Below are 23,955 nucleotides of genomic sequence, written 5' to 3'. Positions count from 1 at the left end.
CAGGCAGCCGGGTTGGTTGAAAGACACAATCAGACCCTCAAAACTAAATTGGCTAAATTAAGAGCAGACACGGGACTGACATGGCTTAAGTTGCTCCCCGTTGCCCTCTTCCAGCTGCGGGTTACACCTGCGGGACCAGCCCGGCTCTCTCCCGCCGAGATTCTTTATGGCAGGCCTCTTAGAACTCCTTGGAGCCTGCAGGTTCCCAGACGGGTTCAGTTTCATCAGATGACTGAGGAAATGACCACCTATGTTCTGGCCCTTACGCAAGTGCTCAAGGAACTCCATGGCCAGGTCCGCGCGGCTCACCAGCCATTGCCCCCAGTACCTAGCTCACTTTCAGTCCAGCCCGGTAGTTATGTAATGGTCAAAAATTGGACTAGGAAGGGGTCGGAGCCGCGATGGGACGGGCCCTTCCAAGTTCTCCTTGCCACCCCCACAGCAGTTAAAGTGGAGGGGCGAAGTGCTTCGGTGCACCTACATCACTGTAAATTGAGTCCATCTCCACTACTGTAAAAGGTCGGATACTAACCTGCCTCCCTTCTCCAGTGCTATTTTACAGGTGTGGAGCATGATGGAGTGGCTACGCATCGTCTGTCTGATATTTGGCCTCACTTCGCTTGGCGTGTTATTGGCGATGGACATGGAAAAGGGGAATATTATGTATCTGTGTAGCCCCAACCAATCTACAAGGATACATCACCTATGCACAGGTGATGTTCTTCACTGCCCCCATATACGAGGACATGGTATCGACTCATGGAAGGTCATCAAAGTTAAGGAGAATGCGGGAGTCATGAAGCAGCTGCACCGGTCCCGGCGATGGGAAGGGAACATTATATGGACATTGCCTTGTTTTTGGAATACATGTAAATTTGATTTTGGATGTGTTAAAAGTGGTACAATAAAGGTAACATCAAGCTGTCAGAAGAGTGTAGGAAGAGATCATGAGAAAGAGAAAGGGACTAGAGAGAGGGCGGGGCGTGTGAGAAGGGAAGTACAGCTAGAACGTAGGTTACCGGGAGATACACTTAAGTTAGTTAAAGGCCAAACTGAGGAAAACACGGGTAGTAAACCTTGGGAGCCCTCGGGGCAATAACTAAGGAGTTGTCTCAGCTACGGTTGTTTGCAATGCAGAACCGGTATGCTCTTGACTATCTCCTGGCCCGTGAGGGTGGGGTATGCGCCATAGTACAGGGCAAGTGTATTATGGGTGTTCAAGACTTGACCGCTAACATCACTAAATTTATGGATCGCATACGGGATCACTTGGACGGGATGCAGGATCCTGGCTCTTGGGGTAACTGGGGATTTGGGGGATGGAAGGACTGGTTGATAAATATGGCCATGTATCTAGTGGTAGCTATCGGCTGCATCTTTGTGGGCCTGGCCATCCTTAAATGTGTGATGGGTAGAATGCGGGGTGCACTGGATCAGATCACCACCCCAATCACCGGCCAAAAAAATTTAACTGTTAAAATCCATGAGGGTGAAGCAGATGAAGGGGGGCTAAGACAGGAATTGGAAATGCAGCGACGAATCTTTTTAGATGAGGAACCGTAGCTATAGATTGGATAGTTCGGTTATCATGGAATGATAAAAGGAGGGAATGACGAATGTGATATAAAATAGTTACTTTAGAGATACTAGTTAATGTAATGTAGAAATAAGCCACTTTGATTCTTTTAGTTAGGGACAAAGGAATTTGGGACCGCATGGAAAAAGCAGGAAGAGGTGTGTCTATAAGAGTGAGGATGCATTGATAAGGGCCAGAGAAAGGGATTGGAAGTGAGCCAATCAGAATGGATTAAACAGGTCAGGAGGGACCTAGGCTGACCTATGTCCGTCGAGTATGTGAAACTTGATACCATTTGAACTGATTTTGCAGAGATTCCTTTGTCTGTTAGTTCAGTCGTTTTCTGGAGTGTAAGAGGCAGGACGTCCTGTTACATTCTGTAAGATGATAAAGCTTGCAAGCTAAATAAATAACTTCTGTTTACGTGCAAATCCGTCTCAACTTTTATTGAGGCCAGACTGACAGAGAAAGAAAATAGGAGATCAACACAACCATTTTGGTAAATGTCGCAGATCGGGATACAATGGGAATGTTTAATGTATCCCTCCCATCATTGTGTGACTTTCCAGTTACAAATAAGGTTACCAAGTGTATGAAGACTTGTTGCTAACCATCATATCAGATCATACATTCCTTCTCACAGAAGCTGTAATATAGAATTTAAAACAGGCTTACACAGTTTTAGGTACAACCAAGTCTTTTAACACAACCACTAACAGATTATTAAATCGTCAATTAAAATCAACTGAGGCACACTACTTAATTAATAATTTGTTTCTGACTAGTGAATAATTAATACACATCATTGATTAATATAACCGATCAATTGCTGAATACAAAATGCCCTTTTCATTTAAATGTTAGTTTCAAAATGGCTTCCTTGATCTTATTAGCTTACTTCAGTAAACATAAAATGTAGCTCATCTGAAAATGAATCATTTACTGCCTAGTCCCACTTATATGTGTCTGTAAATATTTTTGCTCATCTCCCCCTGAATGCTTCAATGTCTTTGGCATTGGCCATTTTATCAAATGCAATTCTCTTTGAAAGTTAATCCACAACGGTACAAACATCTCCAAGAGAGCCATCAATTTATTAGTCTCATCTACACTTTCCTTTTATTAAAATATCCATCAATACCACATTGGTATATTCCACTGAACTGCACCCATAGTGAGGTATTCCAATTCCCATTCAGTAAGGTTATTTTTCCTTAACTTTATTCCTGTGCTCAATCACTTGCTCTTATATAATTTTACACATCCCATTAGATATCTCATTCATGAGGCTTAGAGAAATGTTACTGTCCAGTATTCCTACTACCTTTAAAACAGGAATCAGACATTGTAATTTGATTCCAGGTATCAACAGTTTAGATGTTTTTTATTTTCAAAATGAGTTCAAATTCAATTTGCAGTATTGTGGGGCTGGCGGGTTTTCATAATCTTCAATTTATTTCCCTATAGGAAACTTTCTTTTCCGATTCCCGGGAACCACCCAGACTGTTTGTCATCAGGTTTTGTTCTGAATATTTAATAATCCCTCTCAGCTTCAGGTAAATCTCCCTTTCGAAGTTTGAAATAGAAAAGCTATAATTTTACTTTAGCAATTTTGGCAACAATTATGCCGACTTGCTGGTTTTAAATGGTATTTTTACATCAGAATCAAGAGTCTTGGTAATTGGTTTGGAGGCAAGTTCCATCTCAAGCTCTTTCTCTCAGAAAGTAACAAATGGCCTGAATGGTTAAGGCCAAAGTCTTTGAAAGGCAAAGCCTTGAGTTCAAATTGTCACCATGTTGTGATACTTGATGCCAGTTCTTGAATTCAGAAATAAAAACCTTCTCGATCTCTTGCTGTAGCATCAGCATGAACCCTGGAAACCTTATGAATCCACTTGGATTTGTCCGAGAGCCCAATGGATTAATGTGTTCAGGAGAGCAACCAAGGATCAGAGAGCGGAAATAATCTCGAGTTAACAATGAGGTGTTATTGTTCAGTAGTTACGTTCCCATCTGAGTCAGGATGATGTGGGTTCAACTTCAGCTCCAGAAACCTGACCATAAAATCTGGCTGGTATTCCGATGCTGTACTGAGGGAATACAGCACTGTCTTTCTGAGAAAACCTTCCACTATAACCCCATCTGCTCTTGCAGCTAGATGTAAAAGTTCCCTTGGTGATATTTCGAAGGAAGTTCTCTGGGGTGAACAGCTCAATATAAAGCCCTCGGTGATGAGCACTGAACAGATAATCTGGTCATAATCATAGTTCTGTTTTGAACTCACTTTCTTGCTTCACAGATGCTGCCTGACCTGCTGAGTATTTCCAGCATCTGATTTGTGTTTGTAGGCGCCTGTTGTCCACAATCTGGCTGCTGCATTTCCTACATTACAACAGTGACTATACTTTAAAAGAACCTCATTGTCTGGAAAGCACTTTGGGACATCCTGAAGTTGTGAGAGGCGCTATATAAATCCAAGTGTTCCATTAACAAAGGAGAAAAGACCCAACAATGGAACAGTCGGTAACAGGACATCAATCAGTCTCCTCTTATCTTACAGAAATCAAGGACTCCAACACTGTGTTTAATGCAATTCATGTCCATTCTGTTAATCCCATTAACTGGGCTGGAGTTTAACATCAAGGGAAATAAATCTGTACAGTCAGAATGAACATGGTTCATTCCTGAGTGTAGGAATACAATCCCTGTAATCACATGTGAACTCTCTGGTGACTCAGACGAGCGGATGGCTGAGTGAATCCTCTATCGCACACGGGGCAGGTGAACGGCTTCTCCCCCGAATGGATTCGCTGGTGGTTCATCAACTCTCTTCTGCTTTTAAAGCTCTTCTCACAGTCAGAACATTGAAATGGTCTCTCATCGGTGTGAACAAGTGTATGTGTCCTAAGCTGCAATTTTGCAGCGAATCCCTTCCCACACTCAGAACAGGTAAAGGGTTTCTCTCCATTGTGAATTCGCTGGTGATTCAGAAAATTAGATAAATTAGTGAAACTCTTCTCACACTCTGTGCAGGTGAATGCCTTCTCTTCAGTGTGAACACGCTGGTGTCTAAGAAGATGTGATGATCTAATAAATCCCTTCCCACACACAGAGCAGACATACGGCCTCTCACCAGTGTGGACACGCTTGTGTAGAATGAGGTGGGAAGAACAAGTGAATCTCTGCCCGCACTCAGGGCAGTAGAATGGTCTCTCTCCAGTGTGAACCCGCAGATATTCAGTGAGGTCGGATGAACACCGGAAGCTCTTCCCACACTGAGAGCAATCGTGGGTTTCTCTCCAGTGTGAACATGCTGGTGTGTCATTAGGCTGGATGACTGAGTGAATTCCTTTCCACAGGTGGAGCAAGTGAACAACTTCTCTCCAGTGTGACTGCGTTTATGAGTTTCTAGTGCAGATGGGGAACTGAAACCCTTCCCACAGTCCCCACATTTCCACGGTTTCACCATGGTGTCACTGGAATGGATACTCAGTTAAAGCCTCGTTGACACAAAGAATAATTGTACAGTGTCTCCCCGCTGTGAATGATATGATTTTTTTTCAGGTTGTGTAATAGTTGAAGCCCTTTCCATAGTCAGTTCACTGGAACTCTCTCACTCGGGTGTGTGTCGGTGTGGGTCTCGGTGCTTTTCCAATCACACTGATGTTTCAGATCCTTTCCTACATCAAAGGCTGGTGATGTTCAACTCATCGTGAATGTGTGAAATCCTCTCCTTCCAATCCCCTGTAAAAGGAGTTGACTATGGAATTTCTATGGAATATTCTTTCTCTCTTATTTCCCCAAATATGTTGCCCAATCAAAGGAAAAGAAGGCAAAATCACAACAAAAACAAGGAAAACTTTTTAACTAAACCAGAATGTTGTTTTCAGTGTCTCAGAAGCACTCTGCACCCTGAGGTACCAAGAGTTGTGGAAGGTGTCAAGTGTACTGGAGGACACCTCATGTTTCCGTTCCAGGGCCACCTGAACATGGACAAGACCACGGAAGAGAGGCGAGCAGCCAGAGGAAGCCCTACATTCTCCCCCCATAGGGATCTACAAATTGGTGTTTTAAACAGAGCAGGAGCAGACCAGCCGCTCCGGCTAGCCCAGACCCCTCTGTGCAGCAAAGATGATCTTCTCAAAGACCACCCTGCCTAAGCCCACTCCCCTACCCTATCCCCATAACCCCACCTAACCTGCAGATCTTTGGGTTGTGGGAGGACAGCAGAGCACCGGAAGAAACCCAGGCAGACACGGGGAGAATGTGCAAACTTCACAACGACAGCCACCCAAGTTCGGATTCGAATCTGGGTCTCAGTCGCTGTGAGGCAGTTCCAATTAACAATTTTAAACTATTCTGAGGTGTAGTCTTTCCGGGCACTAGGACCCAGTTGGAAAAGAGACCCTGAAAGTTCTGCCCATTCTCTCTTACGTCACCCAGACGCCATCGCATGCGCTCTTCCTTTCTCTGAACCATCATGGCGGCTGTTCACCTGGCCCTGATCCCAGGGTCAGGAACCGGACCAACAAACTCGCTCCGGCAACGTCTTATTTAGGGTTTGCGGCGTTCACTGAGGAGTTGAGAAACTCTCCCCGTCCAGAGCTGGCTCCATCACTCCCCCTGGATTCCATATCCTGACCAGTTTATTGCAGCCCATCTACACCACCGCTTCTCGGTCCTCTCCGACTCGGAACAGAGGAGCCATCCAGAATGTCCCGCGGCTGGCTGGGCCTGGAGCATGCGGAATGAGCCAGTTGCATCGAGTGGTCTCTGGGCTGCGGGGGATTGTGGGAACTATGGCCACCATTCATCAGCTCCAGTAGGAAAATTTAATTTAATTTTAATTTTAAAAAAATCTTTACTGTCACAAGTAGGCGTATATTAAAACTGCAATGAAGTTACTATGAAAAGCCCCTAGTCGCCACATTCCGGCGCCTGTTCAGGTACACAGAGGGAGAATTCAGAATAGAACAAAGAACAAAGGAAAGTACAGCACAGGAACAGGCCCTTCGGCCCTCCAAGCTCGTGCTGACCATGCTACCTGTCTAAACTAAAATCTTCAACACTTCCTGGGTCCATATCCCTCTATTCCCATCCAATTCACCTAACAAGCACGTCTTTCGGGACTTATGGGAGGAAACTTTAGCACCCGAAGAAACCGGGACCGGGTTTGAATCTGGCCTTGGATGACTGTCAGTATGGAGTTTGTGCGTTCTCCCCAAATCTGTGTGGGTTTCCTGCGGGTGCTGCCACAGTCCAAAGATGTACAGGTTAGGTGGTGTTATGGGGATAGGGTGAGGTTATGGGCCAAGCTAGCGCCCTTTTTCAGGCATATAGTGCAATCCTGAGCGACCGAATGGTCTCCTTCTGCACTTTAGGGATTCTATGGATTCTAGTGCCATCATGTCGATGGGAAATAGGAGGGGCCAAGGATAGATCCTTGGGGGACACCATGTTGGTGAGGAAAGGGAGTTTGGAGATGGGGTGGTACTTTGCAGGAAGTTGGGGTCAAAGGTTGTTTTCTCAGGAAAGGTGAAGATAGTGTATTTAAAAGTGAGAGGGGCAAAGCCAGAAGCGAGAGAGAACTGTTAACGATATTGATTAATGTGGGGAAGTTGGATGGTCAGCGGTTTAGTGAGAATTGGGTCAAGGGAGCAGAAGGCAGGTCTTGTAATCAAGATGAGATTGAACAGGACATGACAGGAGATCGGAGAGAAACCGGAGATAGATCCGAGTTCACACTCAGACAAGGGGGATTTTTATAGACAGTTTGGCCCGGTGGAGCTAGTGGAAGGGAGGGGAGCAGCTGGTCAGAATGTCCACTCACTGTAATTACTTGTGAATTCGCTGGTGTCTCATCAGGTTGGATGACTGTGTGAATCTCTTCCCACACTTGGGGCAGGTGTACAGCCTCTCCCTAGTGTGAACTCGCTGATGTGCCAGCAGGCTGGATGACTGAGTGAATGTCTTCCCACACTGGGAGCAGGTGAACGGTCTCTCCCCAGTGTGAGTTCGCTGGTGTACAGTGAGATCAGGTGATGTCTTGAACCCAGTTCCGCAGTAAGAGCACCGGAACGGTTTCTCATCAGTCTGAATACGCTGATGACGCATCAGTTCCCCGGAACTTTTAAAGCACTTCTCACAGTCTGGGCATTTAAAAGGTTTCTCATCAATGTGAACACGTTTATGGTGGAGCAGTTCCCGGGAACTTTTGCAGCACTTCCTGCAATCTGTGCATTTAAATGGTCTCGTGTCATTGTGAACACTCTGATGATTCAGCAGAGTGGATAACTGAGTGAATCCCTTCCCACACTCAGAGCAAGTGAAAGGTCTCTCCCCAGTGTGACTGCGCTGGTGTGTCCGCAGGTTTGATGACCTACTGAACCCACTGCCACACAGGGAGCAGGTGAAAGGCCTCTCACCAGTGTGAGTGCGTTGGTGTTCACGGAGTTGAGATGACTGCTTGAACCCAGTCCCACGGTGAGTGTACCTAAACGGTCGCTCGTTGGTGTGAGCTCGTTGATGGAGTATCAGGTCCCGGGAACATTTATAGCACTTCCCACAGTCTGGACATTTAAATGGTCTCTTGTCCGTGTGAACTCGCTGGTGCGGCATCAAGTCGGATGACCAAGTGAATCCCTTCCCACACTCTCAGCAAATAAATGGTCTCTTCCCAGTGTGAACTAGCTGGTGTCTCAGCAGGTTGGACGACTGAGCAAATCCCTTCCCGCAGAGGGAGCAGTTGAATGGTTTCTCCCCGGTGTGAACCCGCTGGTGTTGCAGCAGGCTGGATGATCGAGAGAATCTCTTCGCACAATCAAAGCAAGTGAATGACCTCTCCCCAGAGTGTCTGTGATGATAAATTTCCAGTTGAGATGTGGATCTGAATCCCTCCTCACATTCCCATGGTTTCTCCTCACTGAGAACCGTGCTTTTTCCTTCTATGTTCAAAATTCACCGATGTTCAGGTTGCAACAAATTGGGCGATCCTCAGATCCTGATGCAATGTTTGGTTTGAGTTTCCTGACTGCAAATCTTCCCCTTGTAACACTCTGTCAAACTGATTTAAAACAAAAAAAAGGGAGTGAGAGTGAACCCACAAAAACACAAAGGCAGATTGTAAAATTGACCTCAATTAATCTGGTCATTTGTGGGGCCGGCACTGGGAAAAAGTGACCATGAAAACTTGCTGGATTGTCATAAAAACCGAACTGGCTCACAATTGTCCTTCAGGAAAGGCAACCTGCCACATGACCTTCACCCACCTTTGCAAGAACACAAGAAACAGGAGCAGCAGTAGACCATTCGGCCCGTTGAACCTGTTCTGCCATTCAACACGATTGTGGCTGATCTTGGTCTTCCATTCCCCTTTCCCGCCAGCTCCCCATCTCCTTGACTTCCTGAGAGACCAAAAATCTCACCATCTTAACCTTAAATATATTCAGTGATGGAGTATCCACAATCCTCTGTGCTAGGGAATACATGTGACAAGAAAGACAGAGAGGGAGAGAAAAAGAGTGAGTCGTGGTGCAGAGACAGAAATGATGAGGGAAAGGGAGAGAGAGAAGGGAGTGGGAGTGACAGGGGCAATGGAGAGGTAGTTTCTCAACTTACAACAGAATCACAATTTGACAGAATCTCCTAAACCTCCGCCACCTGGATGGACCAGGACAGCAGATGTGTGTGAACATCACGACCTGCAAGTTCCCTTCCAAGACATGTCTGAACTTGTCTGACATCCAGTACTGGAGGAGCAGAAATTTCCTCCATTTAAATATTGAGAAGTTTAAACCCATTCACTTCCGTCCCCTCGACAAACTCCATCCCTGTCTGTCCCAACCAAATGTCTGAGGCTGAAGCAAACTGTTCACAACAATGGTGAAATATTGCACCCCAGATGAGCCCCAAACACATATCCACATCATCTTCAAGATCACCTATTTTGTAATGTTTCTCTGAAAAGTCTTAATATTTTATTCTGTTCAAGGCACAATATAAATACGAATTATTGTCACAGCTCTGGATACGTATCATTGTTCTTCCCCATAAATAACAATTTGTAACTCAGAGTGAAACAGTTTGATGACATTCTGACATGAAGAACCATTTTTTAAAATGTTGCCCCCAACAATGATGGCGACTGAGCCTACGCTCTGCTCCAATAAAGATATGTTGGGCGCGCGTGGACGCAATTAAAAAGGTGTGCGCATGCGCATTGTTGCCAGTTCGGAACAAAGATGGCGGCCGCTTCGATCTATCTCTGAGAAAGCTGCAGCCTCCGCTCAGGGCACCTGGTAGTGGTAGGTTATTTTTCCGGGTTTCCTGTTTCTATAATATGTTTACGAACTGTGCCTAACGACCGGGCTGAACCCACTGACCTGCCATTCCCACCTTTACGGATTGTGAATCGGAGAAAGAACCTTCTTCACATCGCCATTAATCAAACTGCGCATGCTTCACTCAGCCAAGTCCCGCCCCCCCATTCACTGTGATTGGTTGGAGGACCAGCTGCTCCAGTTCGGGCCTGCGGTCCAGCCCCTCTGCTTCCATTGGTCCGGACATGCCGTCAATCATTCCCCGGGCATTGTGAGGTATCAGGTGAGGGGTCCATCAGAGTCAGCCTGGTTTTGTGAAGGGTAAATCGTGTTTGAATCATTTGTTGAAGTTCTTCGAAGATTATCATAGAATTTACAGTGCAGAAGGAGGCCATTCGGCCCATCGAGTCTGCACTGGCTCTTGGAAAGAGCACCCTACCCAAGGTCAACACCGCCACCCTATCCCCATAACCCAGTAACCCCACCCAACACTAAGGGCAATTTTGGACACTAAGGGCAATTTATCATGGCCAATCCACCTAACCTGCACATCTTTGGACTGTGGGAGGAAACCGGAGCACCCGGAGGAAACCCACGCACACACGGGGAGGACGTGCAGACTCCGCACAGACAGTGACCCAAGCTGGAATCGAACCTGGGACCCTGGAGCTGTGAAGCAATTGTGCTATCCACAAGGCTACCGTGCTGCCCATTGTACAAGATGTAACAAGCCAAATGGATATTGGGGGTAATGTAGATGTATTTGGACTTCCAGAATACATTTGATAAGGTGCCTCACAAAAGGTTATAAACAAGGGGGTTGACAGGTAATGTAATATATAATCTTTTTTAGTGTCATAAGTGGGCTGACATGAACACTGCAATCAAGTTACTGTGAAAATCCCCTAGTCACCACATTCTGGCGTCAGTTCAGGTACACAGAGAGAGAATTCAGAATGTCCAAATAACCTCACAGCACGTCTTTTAGGATTTGTGGGAGGAAACTGGAGCAGCCGGAGGAAACCCACGCAGACAAGGTGAGAACGTACGGCCTCCGCACAGACAGTGAGCCAAGCCGGGAAACAAACCCGGGTCAATGCTAACCACTGTGCTACTGTGCCGTCCTTAAAATAAAGAATAGACACCACTGGATTTCGAACCCAGGATTTCCTGTTTCTAGTCAGGCGCTTTAACCAATAATGATATCGCTTGGATAGAGGATTGGCTAACCAACCGACAGCAGAGTGAGGATTAATCTGTCTTTTTCTGGTCGGCAAGCTGTAACCAGTGGTGTGCCTCAGGGTTTGGTTCTCAGGCCCCAGTTATTTACAACCTATATTAATGATTATGGGACAGATAGAATAGACAGTATCCAAATTTGTAGATGACACTGAAATGGGTGGGGAAACAAGTTGCAGGAGGAAATATGAAATAAACTAATGGATATGCATAGGTTGGGTGAGTGGGCCAAATTTGAATAAAAAGGCAACATATTATCTAAATGAAGAGAAACTTCAAAATGCTTTTGTACAGCGGGATCTTGGTGTCCTCCCATCCATTCTTCTCACCCACTTCCCAACCCTCTTCCATCCACTGACTCTTTCGACACCTCCTGCTGCCTTGGGAAAGAGGGCAGAATAAACAAAGCCCCCTCCCACCTGAGTTATCAGGTGGCACAGTAACACAATGGTTAGCACTGTTGTTTCACGGCGCCAGGGACCTGGGTTCGATTCCCAGCTTGGGTCACTGTGCGGAGTCTGCACGTTCTCCCCGTGTCTTGGTGGGTTTCCTTCGGGTGCTCCGGTTTTCCTCCCACAAGCTCTGAAAGACGTGCTCGTTAGGTGAATTGAACATTCTGAATTCTCCCTCAGTGTAACCGAACAGGTGCCGGAGTGTGGCAACTAGGGGATTGTCACAGTAACTTCAGTGAAGTGTTAAGCCTACTTGTCCCACTAATAAAGATTATTATTGTTTATTTCAAGGAAGATGGAGTCTAATAGCAAAGTGCTGTTGCTGCAACTGCACAAGCAGCCAGTGAGGCCACGTTTAGAACACGGTACAGTCTTGATCACCTTCTTTAAGGAAAGATGAGGGACTGCCAAATGAGGAAAGAATTCTCTCAAACTGCTGAATCTTGGAATTATTTACCCCAGGTAACGTGGAGGCCGAGTCCTTGATCAGTTGCAAGGCTAAGATTGAGATGTTTTTAATCGGTTGGGGAATTAAGGGGAATAGAGAGAAGGTAGGAAAGTGGACTTAGTGAGTGTGAGAAAAGCTCTGATCTCATTAAATTGTGGAGCAGCTCAAAGGCTGAATGGCTGTCCCTATTTCTTCTGGTCTATTCTGTTTGTCGGTAAAGATTTCCAGTATCTGTGTGACTGGAGAAGCACTGAGATATATAAAATCCTGGTTAGACACCACCTGGACTGCTATCATTTAAATTTAAAAAAATGCTGGAAATCTTCAGCATATCGGGCAGCGTCTGTGGAGAGAAACATAGTTAATGTTTCAGGTCAGCATGATCTTTCATTAGATCAAGAATAGTGTTCCCATTAGGGACAAAGGGGCAATCTGTGGGTGGAGCCAGAGGACATTGGTTGGGAGTTGAACAAGTACTTCACATCTGTCTTCACCCAAGAGAATGAGGAGGTAGATATGGAACTCGGACAGCGAGACTGATGTTCCTGAGCAAATTGACGTGGGGAGTGACATAGTGTTGGCAGGCTTAAAAGTGGACGAATCTCCAAGTCTGGATGAACTGTGTCCCAGGATGCTGTGAGAGATGAGGGAGGAGTTTGCAGGAGCTCTGATCCAAATTTTTAATTCCTCTCTGGCCACAGTGGGGTGCCAGAGGACTGGAGAACAGCTATTTAAGAAAGGTTGTCGAGATAAGCCAGGGAACTACAGACCAGTTATTCTTACGTCAGTGGTAGGGAAAATATTGGAGAAAATTCAGAAGGAGAGAGACTTGTCTTCACTTGGAGGGCAAGATTTGATCAGGAATAGTCAGCGTGGCATTGTCAGAGAGAAGTTATGCTTAACAAATTTTGAATTGATTTTTTATGTGACCGGCTGTGTTGATGCAGTTTGCTGGATTTCAGCAAAGCCTTTGACAATATCCCAAACAAGAGACTTTATAAAGAAGGCAAAAGCTCATGGGATAGAGGTAACATGATAAGGTGGATTCAAAATTGACTTAGCTGTCGCAGCCAGAGGGTGATGACAGATGGCTGCTTTAGTGACTGGAAGCCAGTGTCGAGTGGCACACCACCGGGATCCAGCAGAGTAAGAATGGAGGGAGCATGTGTGGGATGGAGATTTGCAGCTTTCGGGGAATAAGAGAGGAAAGAATGTTCCATAGGAACTAGAATTATCTGTTCTGAGTTTCTACCCTGTACTGACAGCGATGAATTTTCTAAATTGTTTTTACAGGATATTAGATGAGGAAGAATTACAAACAGAAGTCTCAAACGTCACGTCTCGATCTGACAGTCACTCGATTCCCTGGAACCTGAATATCATCGGCCTTTGAGTCTAGAAGGAGAAATATTCGTCCGAACTGTCAGCTTCTAAAGGTTTCAAACATCAGTGCGACTGGAAAAGCAATGAGATACGTGCAACATACACCCGAGTGAGAGCGTTCCAGTAAACTGACTGTGGAAACATCAGTGCAACTGGAAAAGCACCGAGACCCACACAACACACACTCGAGTGAGAGTGTTCCAGTGAACTGACTGTGGAAGGATCAGTGTGGCTGGAAAAGCAATGAGATACACACAGCACACACCTGAGAGAGAGTGTGCCTGACTGTGGAAAGATCTTTCACCAGTTACACATCCTGACAAAACATCACACCATTCACAGCGGGGAGAGACTGCACCCGTGCTCTGTGTGTGGAGGAGGCTTCAACTGATCATCGAACCTGGAGAGATACAAGTTGACCAGCACTATGGAGAAACCGTGGAAATGTGGGGACTGTGGGAAGGGATTCAAAGCTCCGTCTGAGGTGGAAATACATAGGCGCAGTCACACTGGAGAGAGGCCGTTCACCTGCTCTGACTGTGGGAAGGGGTTCAGTGATTCATCCAACCTGCTGATGCACCAGCGAGTTCACACCGGGGTGAGGCCATACACCTGCTGTGATTGTGGGAAGAGATTCAGTCGATCATCCAACCTGCAGTCACACCAGCGAGTTCACACTGGTGAGAGGCCGTTCACCTGCTCTGAATGTGGGAAGGCGTTCACTCTGTTATCCCATTTGCAGACACACCAGAGAGTTCACAGCGGGGAGAAGCCATTCACCTGCTCCCAGTGTGACAAAGGATTTACTAATTCATCCAATCTACAGAAACACCAACGGGTTCACACGGGGGAGAGGCCATTCACCTGCTCTCAGTGTGGGAAGGGATTCACTCAGTTAACCCACTTACTGACACACCAGCCGGTTCACACTGGAGAGAGGCCGTTCACCTGCTCTGAATGTGGGAAGGGATTCATTCAGTTGTCCAAGCTGCTGATACACCAGCGAGTTCACAATGGGGAGAGGCCATTCACTTGCTCCGAATGTGGGAAGGGATTCACTCAGTCCTCCACCCTGCTCTCTCACCAGCGAATTCACACTGGGGAGAGACCATTCACCTGCCCTGCATGTGGAAATGGATTCAGAGATTCATCCACCCTGTTGAAACACCAGCGAGTTCACACTGGGGAGAGGCCATTCCTCTGCTCTCAGTGTGGGAAGGGATTCACTCAGTCATCTAGCCTGCTGACACATCAGAGAGTTCACACCGGGGAGAGGCCATTCACCTGTTCTGTTTGTGGGAAGGGATTCACACAGTCAGCCAACCTGCAGACACATCAGCGAGTTCACATGTGATTACAGGGGTTGGATTCTGCTGTTATTGCTGCTGTTAATCACATCCAGGACTGACATGCCCACAGTTGGTGAAGCGGGAGGGTTTCTTTCTGCTGGTTGGTCTCCCGACTTTGATTCCAGTGGGCTGATGTTGAGTCTTAAGAGCACATTCCCACTGAAATAGCCACAAAAGCTGGTGAAGGACACTTATTTCATCCCGTGTAGGGTTAAATTCTGGCCTTGGGAGATTGCCTGTGTGGAGTTTGCACTTTATGGGTTTTCTCCCAGTGATCCAGTTCCTTCCCATAGTCCACATGTGCAGGTTAGGTGGATTGGCCACTCTTTTGAGGTCCACCAACCATGCTAAATTGCCTCTTAAGTGTCCAAGGATGTGCAGGTTGGGTGATTGGCCATGCTAGATTGCCCATTTGTGTCTAAAGATGTGTAGGTTTGGTTATTGGGATAGGGTTGGTGAGTCGATTCGGGTGGAGTGCTCTTTCAGAGGGTCGGTGCAGACTTGATGGGCCAAATGGCTTCTGAGGGTGAGCTGTGAGGAGCATGCAGAGATGCTTCAGCAGGATTTTGACAAGCTGAGTGTGTGATGCATTCATGGCAGATGCAGTATAATGTGGATGGCCGCTTCAGTAGCAAAAATAGGAAGGCAGATTATTATTTGAATGGGTGTAATTTGTGAGAGGTGGATCCTCAGCGAACCCTTGGTGTCCTCGTGCATCAGTCGCTGAAAGTAAGCACACCGGTACAGCAGGCAGGAAAGAAGGCAAATGGTATGTTGGCCTTCATAATGGGAAGAATCGAGGTATTTTACTGCAGTTTTATAGGGCATTGGTGAGGCCACACCTGGAGTATTTTGTTCAGTTTTGGTATCCTTATCTGAGGAAGCATGTTCTTGCTTTGGAGGGAGTGCAGTGAAGTTTCACCAGGCTGATTCCTGGGATGGTGGGACTCATATGAGGAGAGACTAAGTTGGTTAGGATTATATTTATTGGGGTTTAGAAGAGTGAGAGGGGATCTCATCGAAACTTACAAAATTCTAAAAGGATTAGACAGGGTAGATTCAGAAAGAATGGTCCCGATGGTGGTGGAGTCCAGACCTAGGGGTCATAGTTTGAGGATAAGGGGTAAACGTTTTCGGACTGAGGCGAGGAAAGATTTGTTCACCCAGAGAGTTGTGAATCTGGAATTCGCTGTCACAAAAGTTGTTGAGGCCAAAACGTTGTGTAATTTCAAGAAGGAACTCGATATAGCTCTTGGGGCTAAGTGGATCAAGGCATATAGGGGGAAAGTGGGATCAGGGTATTGAACCTGATGATCAGCCATGATCAGAATGAATGGTGGAGCAGGCTCAAAGGGCCTGTTTTACTGCAATTGTGTAGGGCCTCCTGCTGCTTCTATTTTCTATGTCAATAGAACGGTATGTTGGCCTTAACAGTGGGAGGAATAGAGATGTTTCCCACCAGTACAGGTAGTTCTAAAATAAATACATTTGTCTCTGTTCCATAGAGTCTGCAACCAGTTGGCTCAATTAGTCTGTGTCAGTATTTATGCTCCACATGAGCCTCCACCCACCCCTCTTCATCTCCCCATCAGCATCTCCTTTTAGTCCTTTCTCCCTCATGTATGTATCCAGCTTCCCCCTCAATGTATTAATGCTGTTCACCTTAACCACGCGCTGTGGTGGTGAGCTCCACATTATCACCATTCACTGGGGAAAGAGGTTTCTACTGAAATTTTGATTGGATTGTTGAACCCCTGCACAATCTTGTTGCATCAAGTCACCCTTCAGTCTTCTCCTTTCTAGAGAAAAGCAGTCCCAGTCTTTCCTGAGGATTAAAATGCTCTGTCTGGTATATTCTTTGTTGCTCCTTTTCCAGAGCCTTTATTTCCTTTTCCTAAATGGAGATCATCAATATTGACAATAGTGTTCCCAGTGTTGTCTAGCCCTGGATCTAAACAAGTTGAATATAACTCCTCGCTTCTCAATTCGATCCCTCTGGAATGGAACCGTATATATGGGCCCCACATTTAGGAAAGATGTGAAGTTCTCGGAGAGGGTGCAGAGGAGATTTACGAGAATGGGAGCAAGGATGAGGGACTTCAGTGAGCTGGGGAGACTGGAGCAGCTGCAATTGTTATTTTGAGATCAGTCGTGAGATCAGAGGAGGCCATTCAGCCTATTGATTCCCTGTTGGCTCCCTGGAGCAAACTAGTCAGTTCTATCTATCCCTGTAGCCCTGCAAGTTTAGATCCCCAGATGCCCATTTGGTTTCCATTTGAAATCTTCTATTGTCTTCATGTCCACCCTCCTCACAGGCAGTTCCAGGTCATTACCATTCACTGCATCAAAATATTCTCCCTCACATTCCCTCTGCATCTTTTACCCAAAACCTGAAATCTGTGTCCCCCTCGTCTTTGTCCCTTAAGCGAATGAAATGAAATGAAAATCGCTTATTGTCACAAGTAGGCTTCAAATGAAGTTACTGTGAAAAGCCCCTAGTCGCCACATTCCGGTGCCTGTTCGGGGAGGCTGTTATAGGAATCGAACCGTCCTGCTGGCCTGCCTTGGTCTGCTTTCAAAGCCAGCAATTTAGCCCTGTGCTAAACAGCCCCTATGGGAACAGCTTTTCTTCATCCACCTTATCTAAACCTGTCATAATCTTGCCCACCTCTGTCAACTCTCCCCTCAACCTCCTTTGTTCCAATGTGAACATCCCCAGCCTGACATCGACCATAAAGAACAAACAGAATATGTTAATGTCTGAAATCACATAGGAACGTTCAATTTCTGTTTTAAAAATATTGTGAATATATTGTCCTGGACAATAAATGAATTGGAATACTTTCCCTTGGGTGTGTCTGAATGGAATATTTCAATCTGGTATCCACCTAAATTCCAGTGAAGTCTGGAATGTGTAGATGGGATGAATGAGTTGATCACTTTCTCTTGGAAATGTTTACATCCTTGTCCATGAACTTTGTTATAAAGAAATCCAGGCGCTACATAAAATATCAGCACCGTAACAGGGGGAGATAAGAAAGACAGACTCACTTTGGTCTTTACATCAGCACATCTGAGAGTTCAGAATGTGTGACATGATTTTGGGATAGCGGTGTGAGTGTGCAGATGTGATTTGTTACTTGTGAAAAACAGCAAGTGTAAATTCATGGTGAAATGAATTTAATTCATTTCATTTCACGGCAGCTGAAATGGTGAATGTGTCCAAGGGATTGAGACAACATTGTGACAGCATCAAGGCAGTGAAAGGTGGAAGATATAGGAGGGATATCAGAGGTAGGTTCTTTACCCAGAGAGTAGTGGGGGCATGGAATGCACTGCCTGTGGAAGTAGTTGAGTTGGAAACATTAGGGACCTTCAAGCAGCTATTGGATAGGTACATGGATTACGGTAAAATGATATAGTGTAGATTTATTTGTTCTTAAGGGCAGCACGGTAGCATTGTGGATAGCGCAATTGCTTCACAGCTCCATGGTCCCAGGTTCGATTCCGGCTTGGGTCATTGTCTGTGCGGAGTCTGCACGTCCTCCCCGTGTCTGCGTGGGTTTCCTCCGGGTGCTCCGGTTTCCTCCCACAGTCCAAAGATGTGCGGGTTAGGTGAATTGGCCAATGATAAATTGCCCTTAATGTCCAAATTGCCCTTGGTGTTGGGTGGAGGTGTTGAGTTTGGGTATGGTGCTCTTTCCAAGAGCCGGTGCAGACTCAAAGGGCCGAATGGCCTCCTTCTGCACTGTAAATTCAATGATAATCTATGATTAATCTAGGACAAAGGTTCGGCACAACATCGTGGGCCGAAGGGCCTGTTCTGTGCTGTATTTTCTATGTGACACACACTCCAGAGAGAAACTGACTTTAAAACAATCAATGGAGATGGTGCTTCTACCCAGAATGCAATGGCAATGCTGCTGCACTTTGATACGACTGCTCAGACATTAGACTGTGTCAGCTCTTATTTATACTGAATAAAATCTAACCACTGCCACCAATAAGGGCTATCACTGTGAATCATTTCAGAGTTTGGGTAAGTGGGGGTGTTGAAGTTCGATACAAATTAAGAGCAGGATTCGGCCCCTCGAGCCTGCTCCACCATTCAATGAAATCAGGCTTAATCGGATTGTGGTCTCAACTCCTTTCCTTCCTCCAGCCTTTCACTCCCTTGTCAATCAAAGATCAAACAAATTCAGCCTTGAAGCAGATTCAGTGACTCTGCCTCCACCACCCTCTGGGGAACAGACACACAGTCATCAGGGGGCAAAATTATCATTTTAAATGGGAGACCCCTTATTTGTAAACGGTGTCCCCTCGTCTCTGCCACAAGGGGAAACATCCTCTCAGCATTCTCTCTGTCAATTCGCTCAGCGTCTCGTGTTCAAATAAGATCATCTCTCATTCTTCTAAACTGCAATGGATACAGGCCCAACCTGCCAAACCTTTCCTCAGAGGATAACCCCCCTCATTCCAGGAATCTGGGGAGTCAACCTTCTCTCTATTGATTCTAATCTCATTTCTGAAATACGGAGACCCAAACTTACACCGTGCTTTAGATGTGGGGGGGGGGGGGTTTCTCTCAGCCCACGCCGGGCTGGAGAATCGTCGGGCCGGGCGCAAATCGCGTGTCGCCGGTCTGCTGATTCTCCGAAGAACGGAGAATCGGTGGCAGCGCGGTGCCGGTCGTGGTCCGCTCTACCCGGCGCCCCCTGCATTTCTCCGCCCACGATGGGCCATAAAAAAATTTTTTTTAAAAATCCCACCGGCAACATATGTGGTCTTATCCGGCGGGACCTCAGTGTGCATCCATCCGGGGCCGGCCTGGTGTGGGGGAAAGGGGATTCCAACCGGGGGAGGGCCTCCTCTGGGGCCTACCGATCGGCGAGCCGGCCTCTTGGGCTGGGGGCCTCTTTTGTTCCATGCCAGCCCCTGTAGCCCTATGCCATGTTGCGTCAGGGCCGATGCGGAGAAGGAAGCAGTGTGAATGTGCGCATTCGTGCTGGTCGCACTGCGCATGGACACATTCGCACCAGTTGCACTGCCCATGCGCGCAGACCCGCAGCTCCCATTTGACGCCGGCATTGGCAGCTGGAGTGGCGTGGGTCGCTCCAGTGCTGTGCTGGCCTGAGGGGCTCGGTATCACTGCTCCTGAGGGCCTGTTGACGCCATTGTGAAACGCGACGGTGTTTACGACAGTGTCAGCACATAGCCTCAGGATCAGAGAATACCACCCATGGTCTCACTAAGGCCCTGGAACACTGCAGCAAAACATCCCGACTTTTATATTCCAGTACCTTTGCAATAAACAATAATATTCCATTGATCTTCCTGATAACTTGCTGTACCTGCAGACTAACTTGCAATTCCAGGGCACCAGATCCTGCTATTCCTCAGAGTTCTGCAATCTCTCTCCATTTAAATAATATTGTTTTATTTAATACTTCCTGACAAAGTGGACAATTTACATTTTCCCAAGTTTGCTCCATCTGTCAAGGTTTTGCCCACTCACTTAACCTGTTTGCAGTCCTTTGTTACATAGAATTTACAGTGCAAAAGGAGGCCATTCAGCCCATCGAGTCTGCTCTTGGAAAGAGCACCCTACCCAAGGTCCACACCTCCACCCTATCCCCATAACCCAGTAACCCCACCCAACACTAAGGGCAATTTTTGACACGAGGGGCAATTTAGCATGGTCAATCCACCTAACCTGCACATCTTTGGACTGTGGGAGGAAACTGGAGCACCAGGAGGAAACCCACACACACACGGGGAGAATGTGCAGATTCCGCAGACAGTGACCCAAGCTGGGAACCGAACCTGGGACCCTAGAGCTGAGAAGCAATTGTGCTATCCACAATGCTACCGTGCTGCCCGAGTCCTTTGCAGAGTCCTTGTATCCATTTCACAAATTACTTTCCTGCCTGTCCTTGAGCCACCAGCAAATGTAGCCGCCATCCATCACATTCATAGATTGTAAATGGTTGCGGGCCCAGCATTGATCCTGGTGACATTCCACTTGTCACATCTTACCCACCCAGAAATGACCCATTTATACCTTCTGGCTACTTCCTGTTGGCTAACCAATCCTCTATCCATGCTGATATGTTGTCCCCAAACCACAAGCTCTTATTTTGTGCAATAACCTTTGATGTGGCACCTTGGGAAATACCTTTTGGAAATCCAGATAAAGCACATCTACAGGTTCCCCTTTATTGACATCCCTTGTTACTTCCTCAGAGAACCTTGATAAATTAGTCAATCACGATTGATTCTCTGAACTCCATTTTGAAACACTGTCAAAGAAAATTCCAATCTTCTCTACCCCTCTGGCTCCTTTGCCAATTACCTTAGATGGACTCACTTTCTGTTCAAGAGCCTGTCAACCCCTCTCACCCACTTTCCCGAAAGTGAACAAATTTAATCAGGAAAAGTCCAACAAATTCAGATATTTTCCTGTTAAAAGTTTATTGATGAAACAGAGCGTGGTTAAAAAAAACTAACAGAAAATTACTTGAGGATCAAAGACAACCAGAGTAACAGGATGTTCACAATGTTCTGGTCCCAAATGGTTTCCCTTCGGCTCCTCGGTACCCTGTTCCCGTGACCCCCCCGCTTTGGACACAGGGGCACTGAACCCTGGGGGTCACATCACCATCAGCCCCTGTGACCCTCGCCCCTGAACCCTGATTGGTTGGAGGTGCAGTTCCCAGTCAGTCCTCCAGCACCTTCCTGTCTCTATTAGCGATGCCCATGGCAGTTCCCCAACTGGGGCACAGGCCCCATTATTCTCAGCTAAATTCAGCCCTCCGCTCCATCACCTGGCTGTCATTGACACGAGCAATAGAGACAGAAAGGTGCCCGAGGCTCAAATAGGAAATCAAAACTTGTGGATTAGGATCTCCGTAAAGGTCAGCAACTTCTTATAAAAAAAATCAAATTCCCAGTCAATAAATTAAAGGATCACACGACGGGACTTCAAGTTTGATGACTTTTAATACAACAAAAAAACAAACTAGAAGCGACTTTAACTTGGAAACCTACACATTAAACTATAAAATAGAACTGTGCCCTTTTACACAACCTAAAATCACACTCCACGATTATAGTTACTCTGTCCTGGAAGTCAAAACTGAATTGTCTCAGAACCTGTCCAAAGTGATGATTCATTCCAGAGGATTTACTTCAGTTCTTCGACCAAGACACTGAGAAACAAATGTGAACTAGCAAAATACATAAAAATGGACTGTTAAAGCTTCTGTGGCTACGTAAAAAGGAAACGTTTGGCTCAGACAAAGGTTTGTCTGTTCCAGATAGAGTCATAGACATAGAACAATACAGCGCAGTACAGGCCCTTCGGCCCACGATGTTGCACCGAAACAAAAGCCATCTAACCTACACGATGCCATTATCATCCATATGTTTATCCAATAAACTTTTAAATGCCCTCAATGTTGGCGAGTTCACAGGAGAGTTTAGAATGAGGAATAGAGATCTCTACAGCCACCTTGTTCAACACTCTGGGATGTAGATCATCAGCTTTTGGGGATTTATTCACTTTCAGCCCCATTAACTTCCCCAATGCTACTTTTTCCACCAATACTAATCTCTGTCAGTCCCTTGGTTCTCTGGTATTTTGGGGACAATTTCTGTATCATCCTCTGTGAAGACAGACACACATTGTTCAGTTTCTCTGTCATTTCCTGACTCCCCATTACAAACTCTCCTGTCTCTGTCTGGACTGGACCCACATTGGTCTTTGCTAATCTTTTCCTTTTCACATTCCTGTAGAAGCTTTTCCAGTTGTTTCTTATGTTTCTCGCCAGTTTGCTCCCATCAGTTTCTTGGTCCTCCTTTGCTAAATTCTAATGGATCTCATGGAATATTTAGCTTTTCTTGTTAGCTGAGGTTGCATCACCTTTCCTGTTGGATTTTTGTTCCTTAAAGGAATCGATATTTGTTGTATATATGTGAAATAAAAGTTGCAAAAATACCAGGGGACCGTAGGCTGCTCTCACCTTTGACAGAGAGAGAGCTGACTGGGGGTGATTTAACCTGAAGGTCAGCACACCTCAGGTGAAGGGCCTGGTCGAGAAGGCGGGCCTTCATGAATAAACTCAGCCAGTACAGGAGCTGAATCCTCACTGTTGGCCTTGCTCTGCATCACAAACAGTGGTCCAGCCAACTGAGCTAACCGACCCCCTGACAAATATGTAATAACTCCTTAAATATTAGGTATTCCCTGTACCAATCAGTTTCCCAGTCCACCTCAGACAACTTGCCCCTCACACCCTGATAGTTTTCTTCCGTGAGGGACACCCAAATAAATTAAACAGAAGACCCATGGAACCACCAGGGCCCATCTCCATGGCAACATGGCTTTGGGGGGGGGGGGGTTCCCAAACAGAAATGGAAACTAAATATCTTCGACTTCCAAACACCCTTTCGCTCTGTGATCCTTGTGCAACTTGAAGCCAGGTATTAGCAACAAGGCTCAAAGAGCATCAGCCCACTGGAGCCAAAGTAGTGAGACCGGTCAGTCCAGCAGAAAGAAACCCTCCAACCATCCCCACTGACCACCTGTCAGAATGACCAAAATGCAGTCCTGGATGTAGAGCAGAAACAATAACAGCAGAATCCAACCCCTGTCATCGATTGTGAAATTGTTGGTGTCACAGCAGGTGTGGTGAAACATGCAATCCCGTCTCACATTGAGAGGTGGACGGCCTCTTCCCAGTGTGAACTCGCTGGTGTCTCCGCAGGGTGGATAACTGAGTAAATCCTTTCCCACACTGAGAGCAGGTGAATGGCCTCTCCCCGGTGTGAACTCGCTGGTGTGTCTGCAGGTGAGATAACTGAGTGAATCCCTTCCCACACTGAGCGCAGGTGAACGGCCTCTCCCCAGACTGAACTCGCTGGTGTGTCTGCAGGGTGGATAATTGAGTAAATCCTTTCCCACACTGAGAGCAGGTGAATGGTCTCTCCCCAGTGTGAACCCGCTGGTGGCGCCGCAGGTGGGAAATGTGAGTGAATCCTTTCCCACACTGAGAGCAGGTGAACGGCCTCTCCCCAGTGTGAATTCGCTCGTGTGTCCGCAGGGTGAATGAATTACTGAATCCCTTCCCACACTGAGAGCAGGTGAACGGTCTCTCCCCAGTGTGAACCCGCTGGTGTGTCTGCAGGTTGG

At 46.5% G+C, this 23,955-nt stretch overlaps 2 protein-coding genes across 7 annotated transcripts in view; one reads left to right on the top strand and one right to left on the bottom strand.

Annotated features, from left to right (window-relative positions):
• Positions 1 to 23,955, bottom strand: part of LOC140419227 (uncharacterized) — a 408,534-nt gene that overhangs the window by 351,994 nt on the left and 32,585 nt on the right. Inside the window, exon 1 of one of the 3 annotated variants that reach the window (XM_072503016.1) lies at positions 9,958 to 10,134. The exons of 1 other annotated variant lie outside the window; for it this stretch is intronic. The gene's annotated coding sequence lies outside the window, so the exon portion shown is untranslated. Of the gene's footprint in view, positions 1 to 6,010; positions 6,117 to 9,957; positions 10,135 to 23,955 lie in introns of those variants that run through there. One more of the 3 variants, XM_072503013.1, reaches the window with a different exon arrangement.
• Positions 6,291 to 18,772, top strand: LOC140419237 (uncharacterized). Of its 4 annotated transcripts, XM_072503047.1 has the most exons (3): positions 9,805 to 9,879; positions 11,877 to 12,047; positions 13,327 to 18,772. In XM_072503047.1, the coding sequence occupies exon 3, from the start codon at positions 13,844 to 13,846 to the stop codon at positions 14,768 to 14,770; it is 927 nt and encodes a 308-aa protein (XP_072359148.1). In that variant the 5' UTR covers positions 9,805 to 9,879; positions 11,877 to 12,047; positions 13,327 to 13,843; the 3' UTR covers positions 14,771 to 18,772. The 4 variants fall into 4 exon arrangements, with proteins under 4 accessions (XP_072359150.1, XP_072359149.1, XP_072359148.1 ...); XM_072503049.1 differs by lacking the exons at positions 9,805 to 9,879; positions 11,877 to 12,047 and adding an exon at positions 6,291 to 6,398; XM_072503048.1 differs by lacking the exon at positions 11,877 to 12,047 and having other exon boundaries at positions 9,804 to 9,879.

This window comes from Scyliorhinus torazame, chromosome 5 (genome assembly GCF_047496885.1).
Source record: "Scyliorhinus torazame isolate Kashiwa2021f chromosome 5, sScyTor2.1, whole genome shotgun sequence".
NCBI classification, from domain to species: Eukaryota; Metazoa; Chordata; class Chondrichthyes; order Carcharhiniformes; family Scyliorhinidae; genus Scyliorhinus; species Scyliorhinus torazame.
The sequence above is the reverse complement of the archived record's forward strand: the minus strand, read 5'-3'. Positions and strand labels throughout refer to the sequence as shown.

What these genes read in the sequence shown, in the direction of transcription:
- LOC140419237 (XM_072503049.1), top strand. Translation starts at nt 13,844, where the DNA reads ATGGAGAAACCGTGGAAATGTGGGGACTGTGGGAAGGGATTCAAAGCT.